The following is a 13,438-nucleotide window of genomic DNA, read 5'->3' as shown; positions in this document are numbered from 1 at the left end:
GTTGCGTTTTCTCTGTTCATGTCAGCACCGTGTTTTATGTGATCGTCTCCCTGGCTTGTCTTTGTCTTCTGTTTGCCAGTATAAGTTGTTTCTTGTCTTTGTTCATGTTCATGTCTTGTTTTATGTTAGTGTTCCACCGTCATCAGTGTTGACTGCGCTAGCTTAACGTCTTGTTTCCTTGCCGTCTACCACAACCACAGCCACATCCACAGCCTTTGCCATAGTCATAGCCTTAGCCCCCATAGTGAGTGTTTGTCGTTGTGATTCCTTTGTCATGTCCGAGTCTTATTTCATGTAAGTGTTCATTGTAGTGTTTTCTTAGTTCATGTTCACGTCTGTGTTCATGTCCGTGCCATGCCCCCTGTGAGTTTTCCTTTTATTGTATTTTCCCTAGTAGCAAGAGTTTTGGTTTTCCTTGGTTTTGGTCCTTGAGATAAATAAATGTGTTAAAATTATATCTGCACCCTGAGTGTCTGCATCGGGCTTCAACCCATAGATTCCTTAGATTCCCCTTAAATCCCACCTTCCTGACACTAACCAAGTTGTTCTGCACTCTTTCCCCAGTCTCTCTTGAAAAAATCTCACATCTCACTGACATGTTTCCCCTGTTAGATAAAGGAAAAGAAATATAGAAAAAAAAGAATAAAGGTATATTTCAGAATTGCATGACCATAAACTTCAAATAAAGATTACAGAAAAAGAGTGACCAGAATCTGTGCAGCAGAGGTGGAGCTATCCTCACTTCTACACCCCCTTTTTACACCTGGGTTAAAATGTGATCTGGATGTGGACACGTTGTCCGGATGATGAACACTTTGTGTCGTAGGTCACTCTGTGATAATAATACACATAAAATCCGTCATTAGTGGTGCGTTTCTTTCAGTCTCCTCGCTTGCTCGCTCTCTAAATTTGAACAACTTATTTTACAGGCTAAGAGATAATGCTTGACAATGTCCATTATAAGGAATTAATGAACACCCTGCGGCCAATTAGAATCGAGTATTCATCCAGACCATTGAATAAAAACAAATATCTGTATCAGTGTTACGTTATGTACAGATGCCAGCACCTACCTAAGATCTGAGACATCATACATAAAACTGTTTTCACAGGCTGAGTGGTCAATTGATCTTCGGTGGAGTGCACGTAGCCACAGTGTTTCAAATTTAAAGATGCAGCGCGTGCAGTATGTGCAGCCACAGTTCTCCTTCACAATGCAGTTAATGCAGTCCATGTTCAGGCATTCAGAACACGTAGGATGGTACCTGTTTATTTTCACCTTTGTTTCACCAGTGTTTTATCTGAGCATGTTGATTTCGCTGACCTGCAAGACGACCTGTCAGTGAAGCTCAGCAGCTGAGCAACAGCGTCCGCGAGATGCCGCCACAGTACCATACCAGTCCATGGCTTTGAATACAGGCTCACTGTGCAAACAAGGACAAATCAGAACAAGCATAGCAGCAGCTTGGGGAGAGAGAAAAAAGATATATGGAGACAGAGCGGGAGACACTCTTTATTGTGCATGAGAGGAAACAGAGGCAGAAATCTGAGCTTAATCGCAAAACACACTTAAAGAACAGCGTCAAAAGAATTAAGTCCACAGCGTCGGAGCTCAGTGTAACGGAAGCCTGCAAGCTGACAGGAAACTAGTGAATTTGTGGTGGGCACACAGCGGCTGAGATGTTTGGCAAAACTTGTATGTTGACTAGTCTTTTATCTGATTGGATTACTGTTACTTAGCCCACGTGCAGCCAAGCGTGAGCAAAGCAAAGCTCTTTTTTTAGATTCGCTCCCTCTCTCTCGTCTTGTTTAAAATCCTGGTGGGCGGAGGTGATGGATGGATGTAGACTCACTGACCTACATGACAGACATTTCCACAGTCGAGTATGTCATTTAAAGGACATATAGGCCTCATTTGGGACGTACAGGACGATTATATCTCTGACTTCAGTGCCTGGAGGCTCATATGAGGTAGCATTGTTACTAATCAACATTAAGGCTAAATGCATTAGTGAGCTGACGCGTAACATTTTAAAAGGTAGCAAATCAATGCATCATGTTACTCTGTAGTTCATGTGGCTAACATGTCTAATCACCACTGTACAGTTATCTAATGTCAGTGGGGCCAATACATTTTTTTCTTTTCAGTGCATCCAAACAACGTCCACTTTGAAATTAGTATTGATAAGAACACCTGCAGTTTGACAGCCAGGCAAAAACAACAAAAACAACAACAACAACAACAACAAAATCAGACTTGTTTGAGGTTACACTTTCACTGCTGCAACCTTTCGTTTGGAATAAACTCCCACCTTTCAACACATAAAGCTTTTCCTTTCAAAAGCCCACCTCCCTATTCATCAGCCTCGTCACTGTGAGACAGCGTGGTGATGCTGGGCAGCGCTTTCAATTAGGTTGCTCGCTGTTTACAGGTATTGTCCCCGGGGGCTGTTTGGCCAGCGTGGCCTGGCCTCCACACCATTGTGCCTGCAGACAATAGATAATGAGCTATCCACCCATATGCAGCCAGCGGAAGACGACGCACTCGTACACACACAAACACACAGTATGATATTTCTAAGACAGGTACACAAACACTCTGACAGTGTTGTCCTCAGTTGTATTGATTGATCTGTGCTGCTTGCACATATATATATATTTTTTATTAAATAATCAGACCTGAACGACATTCTGTCATGGAGATTTGGGTTTGGAGTGGAGTAAAGCATAGGGAGCATTCAACACAAGGTCAAGAGCCTGATCAGGTGCTCTTTACAGGCCTGTGGGACGTTCAGTGAGCAGCACAACAGATGGCTATTCTAAACAACCTTTAGGGTATAAAAGTGGTTACATGGGTTGTATGTTTACAGATTATATTATAGAAATTAGGGTTAGGGGTAAAAGGTCTGGTCTTTGGGCTACACTCCAGACCAGAGGTGCTGTGCTATTTGTTAAAGAACTGGAGCAAACCTATGATGCACGTGCATGGCTAAGTTGTGGCTCGTTTCGAAGATTATCTGGCCCCACTGTTCCTACGGTGGAAAGTTAACACACATTAGTCACTATAACTGACCACACAATCTAATGTGAGACTGACCTTATGAATAACTTCATCAGGCAATGAGCATTACACCCCAGTACAAGCTGCTGCAAGTAGTTCTTCCAATGACTTCATTTTTTTACTTGTACATTCGAAGCATGTGCTGCGCTGCTCAAAGGCTACAGGCAGCTCTCAGCACAGCTCAAGGTAAAATGTTGTCAGTGCATGAGCCGACATCGTGAATCAATGTGAATCATTCGATGTAGTAATCTTCTTTATACAGTCATGTGATCACAAAGTGTTGAACCTCGCTCCACCCTCGCTTGTGAACGACTGAGCCTTTCCAGGATGCTCCTTTCATACCCAATCATGATACTATCATCTGTTACCAGTCAACCTGTTTACCTGTGGAATGATCCAAACTGGTGTTTCTGGAGCAGTCCACAACTTTCTCTTTGTCTTTGTTGCTCTTGTCCCAACTTGGTTGAAACGTGTTGCTGCATCAGATTCAGAATAAGCAGATATTTACAAAAATCAATTAAGTTGATGAGGTTTAAACATTAAATATATTGTCTTTGTGCTGTTTTCAGTTGAGTAGATATCTAAATGGACTAGCCAATTATCTCATTCTGTTTTATTTATGTTTTACACAGCATCCCATCTTGTTTGGGATCAGGTTTGTATAAGTCAAACCTTATATTTGCTACATGGGGGCAGCAAAAACAAGTTGCAAACAAAACAGTGAAAAATTATCACCTTTGTGAAATTGATATGGGGATGGAACAATTGCTAATATACACACACAGTTCAGCATTTATAAGGAGCTATTTTTTCTGCCCATGACCCTGATGACAGCCATGACAGTGATCCAAAACAATTAGCTGAAAGATGCTAAAGCGCTCTGCAGAGCTGAGGCCAGATGCAGAGTTGTGGTAATGCTGTGGGTTTGATGACACTAGTGACCCCTCTCATTTCATTCAATGCACTGTAAATAAAACAATATTGACTATAGTAGCTTTATAAACATACCTCACTTGTCAGCTTACTCATCAATGGGTTTATTAATGACAAAATAAAGCACATTAAAGAGGCGATCATTTTACACATCAAGTTCAGTTACTGATCACTGCAGTTGTATAATATCTTTTGTGGCTCTGAAGGGAGCTTCCAAACCCTGATTATGGCATATTGATTTGGCTCAGGCCAGGAGGCGACATGTTATTTTACAATCTGGGGGAGTAGTGTTGAAACATGTGGACCTGAGAACAAAGGTCAGGATATCTCATTTATTATTAATCTTTTTAAAAACATATCTGTTGCTTATGGCAGTGCAAGCTAAACACTGAGTGTGCATTTACCATCATTTGAAATGGACATAGTGTTATCAGTATTCATTCTGTGCCACCTGTGCACCAGGTGCGTGCGCACTGTGACATGTTGATCAAAAAGAAAAAAAAATCTGCATTTCTAGGTTCTTTAATTTATCTGTCAGATGGACAAACTCAGGTGGACTCTCGAGCAGTTAAGGAGATAACACAGCGGTCAAATTTACATGCCGCAACTGATGTCAAAAAAGGGGCCACCTCATTCATCAAGGCCACATCAAAGAGAACCTGGTTATTAATGGGCAAGGAGAGCACTGAAGGCTGCATTACCATCACATACGCATCCCTACCCTCGTCCACAATCAGCAACACACGCGCTGAACATACGTACGGGATGACGAGCAGGCGCCATGATCACACAAGCTAAGAGCGCCAAACTGCTTTCTATACCCATAACAACCAGACGCTGTTGTTGCCTCTCACAATTAATGAGGCAACTTATGTAGCTCAAGATGCAATATGCATGTTAACTTAATGGGCTGGGTCCGGTTTCAGAAAAAAGAGAGAATGCTTTGATGTTTACAAATCTTGGCAGTAAATCACTGGCAGCGAACAATTACAGAATTAATGAAGATCCAGAAAACAACAGCCACGGCTATTGTTGCAAATCCATGCATGTTAATATCTTAAAATGCATGCATGCTAAATGTGATTCCAGACAATGGTGTGCCTCAGAGTGTATTCAGGTTTACCATCAGTGCTCTCTTACTGGTCATGAGGGCCTCAAGTGTGATGGAGGGCTTGCCTTTCTTTGTCAATCACTCGATTCAATTCATTCTGGACCATGGTCCATACTTGTTGATACAATTCAAACTTTAAAAACATCCATTTATCACATACAGTATAAATTACATTAAAGGGCACATATATGCACGCATGCACATTAAACACAAGATTAACTATAGGGCTATAATTCTCTACCTTGTACAAAGTGTTTCTTATCGCTACCTGACGTGGGTACATTTAGGCTGATCATCATACAGTTGTGGCCAAAAATATGGACACCTTTGCACATTTAAAGAAAAACACAACTCACTTTTTTTACTTTTCAAAATCTTATTTTTGACTGTTAATAGTACTGTATTGTTTTTGATTCAGAACTTAAGAAATAATGTCAAATAAATAGAAGTGACATTACCAAAATGATCGGCACGCTAGATTTAAGCTTTGGCAGCACAGCCTTTAGATGAAATAATTGGTGGCATGTAGAGGTGGACAGTAACAGTATTGTACTTAAAGAACGGATGAATTTTCTTTTCTTCTCTAAAATGCGTGTTCCTCACAAAAGATAAACCAATCACAGTGAACCGCTCCTCCTTTGCCTGTCAGTCAAATTCAAAGTGCTTGCTGCATTTTTTGGACAGATCAGTTTTAACTTGGCGGTGCTGTTGATGGTGTTGATGAAGATGATGGTGGTGGCCTCACCACCACATCGCCCATTGACATAAATCCACATGTGAGATGTCTGAAATGAAGAAAGCATGTCGAGGTATGTAAACATTTGATTAATTCCACACAAATATTTCATGTAAAGTTGTCTGTGCTTTTAGAAGCTTAGTTTTATCTATGGGCGGACAAATTAAATCACATTTTATGGAATTCTATAGATTCTATAGACAGCCAAGTCGTATTGGGAAATCAAGTAATTCAAGTAATCCAGTAGAATTTTGACTGAACATCTCTCTCTTGGAGTAACATTTAACATTTTCTTTTTGCCTTTTGATGCTAGCTTAGGGTCATTGTCCTATTACCTTTGATGGAGACGCAGCTTTCTGACACTGGGTGGAACATTGCGCCCCAATGTTCCTTGGTAATCTCCAAATTTAAAGATGCCATGAACAGATTGATGGCGTTCAGCACCAGAGGCAGCAAAGCAAACCCAGAACATCAGTGAACCTCCTCAGCCATGACTGTTGGAGTAGCGTTAGTTTCTTTGAACACATTGTTTTCCCAGTAAACAAAGAGTTTATGTGATTTACCAGGAAGTTCTGATTCGGTCTCATCTTGTCTGTGTCTGCTGGTGTTTGCTAACTTCCCACTAATGTACAGATAATGTGGCCGTTTGGTCTGAATAAACACATGGGCTTATCATGTGTATGGCATTACTTGTGAGTGTGTGTGACGCAAGCCGATAACTTCTTGATAGCACTGCACACGGGAACATCAGGGTTTCTGGAGATGGTCTTATAGCCTTGAGATTGTTCATGCTTGGCTAAGATCTTCTGTCTGACCTCCTCGGGCAGTTCCCTGCTTTTTTTCTCCTTTCTCCCTGTTCAGTTTGGTACACACGATAATATAAAACAGTAGAATGAGTACTTTGCTCCATTTAAACTGGTTGAATGTGTGATTATTAGATTGCAAGCAACTGTGACTCCCCACAGGTGAGTTCAAGGTGAATCATCTGCTTGAAATCCACTTATTTCTTACAACCTCCCCAAAAGGTGCCAATAACGTTGTCTAGGCCATTTTTGGATTTCTGTGTGGAATAAGCGACAGTAGCCAGTATTTTTTTCAAGGTTTTTTTGTTCCTCTGCACAGTAAAAAATACATGTGTGGATACCATAACATGTTTTCAGCTATTTACTGTGTTATTTGAAAAAAAAAAAGGATGCTACCTTAACAATAAGAAACTTGTTTTGAGTGTATGTATAACAGCCTTTTGAACTGATCAACCAATTCCAGCATCCAAATTTGAATAGCCAGTATGGGAATAGATTTTGTGCAGTGCAAATGTTCTAATCCAGGGTCATTAAATAATGTCTTTGGACTGACTTGTGTGCATAGTGGAGCAGAAGTGAGGGATTTAGGTCACATGCAAATGTCTTGCTTGTAATATTTTCAGCATGTGTTGATCCATCTGGAGCTTGCAGCAGAATAATAAGCACAAGCCTGGCTAGCATGTGCCGACATTCAAAAGGCGGCAAAGACATGCTCAACTGCTAAAGGCAACGTGATGTGTAGCTTAACTAAACTAGGCTAAAACATGTTAAATCTTTAGGTAGGTGAACAGTGTCCTTGTCCAAAATAGATAAATAAAAATATCTGGACTTGTCACTTGAACTGAAGTTTGCCTAAAATTAAGGTTTAGCTCAGCAAGCTTGCATTTATTTGCTCGGTAATGCTACAAAGTGGCCTATTTTAGTAGAACATTGTTTTTTTCAGTGATGAGAGCTGGAGGGAATGATGTCTGTGCGCCCTGCGCCGCAACAAGAATTAATTAAACACGACTTTGGGTTGTGATCACACATGTCATGTTGGATTTCAGTGCAAGAATCCCCATGCCGAGTGCAAGGCTCCGTCTAATTACGGAAAAGTCGTCAAGGCGTTGGCGCTCCTGCTTGGTATCTGCGCGTGGTACCCGTCCGAGAAACAACAGGCTGTCGGAAACCTGCGCCCACCACTGCCTCTCAGGCTAAAACCTGTGTGACGTGCAGGCCTCACGGACTGTCTGCAAAGCTGAGACGTCCGTTTAAATTACTCATGGAATCATTCAAGGGAACAGCAGAACGGTATAAAGCTGCTGAACAGAGGTGGTTTTGATAATTGTCCTCATTCAGTCCACCACCAGCCAGGCAGGGCGCTGAATGTGCTGAGAAAGTAAAGGTCACTTGGTGTAACAACTTGTGTTGTCTCAAACCACAAATGGTACCAAGACTTACATTGGGTTATTTAGGAAGTTTTGACCCTCTGAAAAAGACAAATATCTTGCATAAATGTTGCATTCTGATGTCAGTGTTATCGATCCTGTGAGGTTGACTGCCTTTGAGTTACTGACTGGTTTGTGTAGAGATGTCAGACGTCGGGGTTGAAGCTGATAATGTGCTTTTCAGGACACTTCAGCGAGGTGAAATAGTGCCATTCTACTACAAATGGTAAGTCTATCTTTGAGTCACAGCTAAGATTGAAGCCTGTACAAAAATATGATAAATCTATCAAGTTAGGTTAAAAACTCACAAAGTGAGGTTCAACAAGAGGAACTTATGAAGATTTAACTGATTCCACTGGCAGTAGAGCCCATTTAACAACCAATACATGCTGTTCACTGAACGCTATCTTGATAATATTGCACTACTGGACATTTATTGGATATTTTTGGATATCACAAAGACAACTGGCAAAAAGAAAAGTAATTTACCAACACAGTATCTGGTTGAAAGCATCACCCTTGTTACCCTAGGTAACATTGGAAATACACGGACTACAGCTCTTTGGTGTGGCTGCGCAGGAAGGAGCTGCAACACCTTTTGTGTCAAACCTATACATGACTGCTTCAGTTGAGACTGAAACACCTCTGCAGCGGCACAAGGCCTCTGTGTTGCAGGTTTCCATCCAGTACCAGCAAGATGCAGAGGAACACTGAGGTTTCAGTCACGTCTGTTCATCCAGCACTCTGCTTTCCGACATGGTGGGTGCTGTAAGCAAGTTTTGTTGTAAGTGCATCTATTCAGACAAAAGCAAAGTAAATGTGAATGAAAAGTGGAGGCAAGATACACAAGTTTATTGGTCTGTCTGAAATCCTTGAAGTGCGATTGTCCTGCAGCCTGCGGCGCTGCTTTACAACTCAGGTTTTCAAAGTGTTCCTTCCAAACAGTTTCCAGTCTCTCTACTTGTTACACTATATTTCCTCATTTTTGCCAAGGCTTTCGTCTCTGCATGTCACTACAACGTTTTCCTACACTTCCACTCACAGATGCTATAAGTTTTTGAATAGGGACAGATTTTTTATTTCGTTATCTCTTTGTTTTTTGCTGCAGTTTTACAGTTCAGGAGGGAGCTTCCTAATGTTTCGTTTAGATTTAATTCAGAGATGAATCACATTAAAGACGATGGTCACATATGAACCCTTTAGTGGTGTGGATACAGTTGACCATGTTCTTAATGCAATTTTTGATTTGGAACATATATTTAAGAATTATGTCATGATAAAGAGAAATATAACTAGCAGAAATGTTAAATAAAAATGAAACATTGAAAAAGCTGTCTAAATGTTCTTCAGTACTCCAGACAGGTACAACTGACAAGCAGATTGAGAGGTGCTATTCAAACGTCGCTGTTGTTGATCTACCATGTCTGGGTTGAGTGAAAGTATCTTTTAATCTATGAGACAGTGGCATGCAGGCTATTGATCAGAAATGCTATTTTTCAGTAGTGAACAGACCAGCAGTGAGTCATGTCATACCATAATATAATTTATTCCATTTAGACGATTGTAGACGGTTTTGTCCTATTTGCCCATCGTCATCTCTGGCTATATTATAAGCTGTAATTCCCATCCACTATCCCCGTCAGACAAAGACTAATAAACTATTGTATGTGCTGTATGCTGAAGATGCCACTGGTGAAATCAGCCCAGAGCCAATGCAATGATTTGTAGTTTGAGGCATTGTTCTATTTATTGGAGTCATTACAGTAATTCATTAGCGACACAAGTTTCACTAGACTTATAGAACAAGGTAATGATCAAACAGAATGTGCTGGAGAGGAGAGATTATAATAAACGAACGTGTGCATTCACATCATTGCTGTCACTGATGTGCTTTTAAAGGCTGTTTGCTGATGTCTGCTCAAACAATATGTTAGAGCAGCCTCTGCTGGTCTTTATAGGTGGCTGCTCTTCTTCACAGACCTGCAAATCACAACACACTACCAGTGAAGAGTTTCAAGGAAGGGAATAAATATTATAAATCATAGTCAGAAAAGCACATAAGAGAGAAAACATGCAATATATGTTCAAGGTGGGGTGCAAATTAAACAAAGTAAAATCATAAAAATTATAATCAAGTGACAGTAGAATAAGAAAAGGGGTTTAATAATAACGGGCCCTGAGAGGAGATGAAATGATGTTGTCTGAACTATGCTGTGATTACAGGAGAAAGCAAGCAGGACAAGCTGAGCGTGTGGTGGTCGGGCAGCTTGGAGAGGGGTTTTGGGCTAAATGCCAGACAGGCAACAGGGAGGATGGGTAGACAGACTCACGCAGGCGACATTCCCTCCGGGGCTTTACTGATTGGCACTGATCGCAAGGTCTGAGCAGTGTGCCATTTAATGTGAGACTGTAGACAAGGTCAAAATGATGTCGGGTTACAGCTGCCAGTCACCCGGCCTGTCTGCGACCAGCAAGGTGCCACAGAGGGCTGCAGGGTCAGGCAGAGACACGGGGAGGAGATGAGCCAGTCCTGAACAGGGTTTTTACTGAGAGTCAGCCCTACCAAAGTAACACAAAAACTGTTGATAAGCTGTTAGGCTCTTACCAACCAGTTGTACTTGTCCCCCAGGGGGGTAATTCGACTTGCCATTGGGTGCATGAATAAACTGTAGAGTAGCTCAACTAATAAATTATGGTTTAATTAAAAATATACACTATATTCACATATCCAGTCAGTGATATCCCCCATTAAGGAAGATCGTACCACTTCTGTGCAGTGACTGATGAAATACATCCAATTTAAAATGCATTCAAATGAACATACTGGTGGGGTTGATGAAGGGATACCTGAGTTCATTGGACGGCTGTGGGGTAAAGGTGTGACAAAAAAGGAGCCGCTGATGCAGAACATTAGGTATCTGGAACAAAAGCTCGCTGCAGTTTACTGGAGGATCAGAGTTCACCCTCACGTGTCTTATTCTTAAATTCTTCCTGTCTCTCCTGATCCATTCTGTGCAACAGATATCTATATCAGAGATTTATCCTGACATACTGTGCAGTATGTGCACAACCAAGCAAAAGTTGTTGGAATAATACTATTTCTGGCCTTGATGGCTGACAACTGGATGGTGTTGACATTGAGACATATTGATCCTCATGTCAGAGTGGTGGCTGCCCGGGGCTGAATTGAAAGGGAGGGCGAAGCAAGGAGGCAAACGAATGTTTGTCTCGCGAAAAATCTTGCCCGGGGTGAGACGCGCAACACTGAATGCTGACTGGTCTGGTTGCTCCACTATTGATTTCAGACTGGGATGGGCAGCAGGCCAGCCACGGCCTCTGGTACTGACTGTCTGGCCTGTGATTGATTCATTAATGTAAAGTAATCCTCAGTTTAGATCAGATAACACTGGACAGACACAAAATCACAAACTGGTTTGATTCACCTGCTGCTTTTGTTGTGGCTTGCATTGCAGACCACATATTCTATGTTTGTTCGGCTGCGTTTTATGGGCTGAATATACCACTGTTACAGTTTTCTGCTGTTACAACTGCATGAAAATGAAAATAATGGTGATTTATATTGTATTATGGTACATACTGAGCCTCATAAGAGTTAGTAAGTTTCCTGTTAAAATCTGGTGATAAAAATCTATTTAAAAAGACTAAATACATTTTTTTTTACATATAGAGTTGATAACGAAGTCATAATAAGTGGCTAATTGTATTGCAACAACACAAGTTGGCCTCTAGAGGGAGCCAGAGCATGGTAAGACACATTTAAGAAACACCTTTCAATGCATTTTCAAGTTGCTTTACTCACAGTAAAGCAAACAAAAGAGGCAGATGGCGTCACTGGGAGTCTGAATGAACAGTCTGTACATTCTGTCTGCTACAGAAAGAAACTGAAAGATACCTTTCGTACGTGATGTCTGTGAAAAATGCCATGGAGCCTACTTTAAAAACTCTGACATCTTTATTAGACATTCCTTTCTAATTCTCAATGCACCCTTGTCCTTTGTCAGTACAAATGTAGTACTCATACACGGAAAACACTAATCAAAACCATTTTTATGTGACAAAGAGTTTTGTATTATAGCCTACACAGTTATAAGTAACTGCTTATTACAGTGCAATTAAAAGTAACCAGCAAAGGACTTTCCCCAAATATATTATCATAAAATGTAATGTAAGTTGTAAGTTCTGCAAACTACTTCCTGTTTCACATTTGATCAGTTTCCCTTCTTTCCGTTACTTATAAATGCAATATTTCTTTAACTGCATCTTTAAACTACCATGCATTTCACTCCTGGAGAAGGGCACATCAAAGATTTAAAGCTCAATAACTCTACATGTGTTGTCACCATTAGTTTCACAGGGATATATTTAATGAGAAAATTCTACACACAGCCTCATTCGTAGCCCACCGTCACGTCTTGTGACGATATTGCATGTCAGTAGTTACCATGTCGCTCCAGGGCTCATTCTGTGTCTCTGTCCAGTTCGTTAAAGTTTGCATGACTGCACAGTCATACTGTCCTCTGGCCAGCGGTACGGGTCCACAGCAAACTCATCATAGTCAGTGCTGTAGGTGAGTGAGCGCACATACGCCTCTTTGTCGGACGGCTCCGGGTGAAGCGTCGCCATGTTGTTTTCATAGGCATACTCCATGATCTGTAATGCACAGGTTTGGGGAAATGAAAGTTTCTGCAGTTTCGTCAGCCCTCATTCAGCTGCACTCAGACAGATGTGGTAAAGCACTTCTGCTACACTGAACTCTCACCTTGGCAGCCAGTTTGAGAGAGACGTCGCCGATAGAGCTGAGAGAGGGATACAATCTTCCCTCGCTCAGGTCCTTCTCTGTCACCAGGTGAGCAAGCGCCTGTTAAATGGTAAACAGACAGCTCATGTTATGGCACAGAAGAGCATTAAATAACACGCCTGCATGACTCTCAGCTCAGTTAATGACAGCAATCTGTGGTTTGAACTGTTTCTAGTCACATTTTGACATCTGAAAAGGTGAACAGAGCCAAAAGGAAGGTAAATAGAGTTAGAATGGAACAAGTCTCTTGGTAAATTTGCTTATGTTCTTGAGTGCACAGAAAAACTCAGTAATTCGTGGTGACATGCAGCCAAGTACATTTACTCGAGTACTGTACTTAAGCACAGTGATGTGCTTGACTATTTCCATTTTGTATTTATTTTATAATCGCACTCCAGAACATTTCAGAGATAAATATTTGATTATGTAACAGCTATAGTTAAAAATTCATATTTTACATACAAAACATATGATGAGCTTATAAAATATTGTTAAAGTATATAAAGTATTGTTATAGCTTAAACTAACCTAAAAAGGTGAACATTACA

General features: G+C 41.0%; 1 protein-coding gene across 1 annotated transcript in view; it reads right to left on the bottom strand.

The window, feature by feature from the left end:
* Positions 1-12,038: 12,038 nt before the first annotated feature.
* The window catches only part of me1 (malic enzyme 1, NADP(+)-dependent, cytosolic), a 78,027-nt gene continuing 76,627 nt past the window's right edge, over positions 12,039-13,438 (bottom strand). The window contains exons 13-14 of the mRNA XM_041942658.1: positions 12,852-12,950; positions 12,039-12,742 (exon numbers count right to left, since the gene is read on the bottom strand). Of these exons, the coding sequence (XP_041798592.1) occupies positions 12,575-12,742; positions 12,852-12,950 (267 nt within the window). The 3' untranslated portion in view covers positions 12,039-12,574. The remainder of the gene's footprint in view (positions 12,743-12,851; positions 12,951-13,438) is intronic.

Source organism: Chelmon rostratus, chromosome 8 (genome assembly GCF_017976325.1).
Source record: "Chelmon rostratus isolate fCheRos1 chromosome 8, fCheRos1.pri, whole genome shotgun sequence".
NCBI lineage: Eukaryota > Metazoa > Chordata > Actinopteri > Chaetodontiformes > Chaetodontidae > Chelmon > Chelmon rostratus.
Note: the sequence above shows the minus strand (reverse complement) of the source record. Positions and strands in the feature narration are given on the sequence as shown.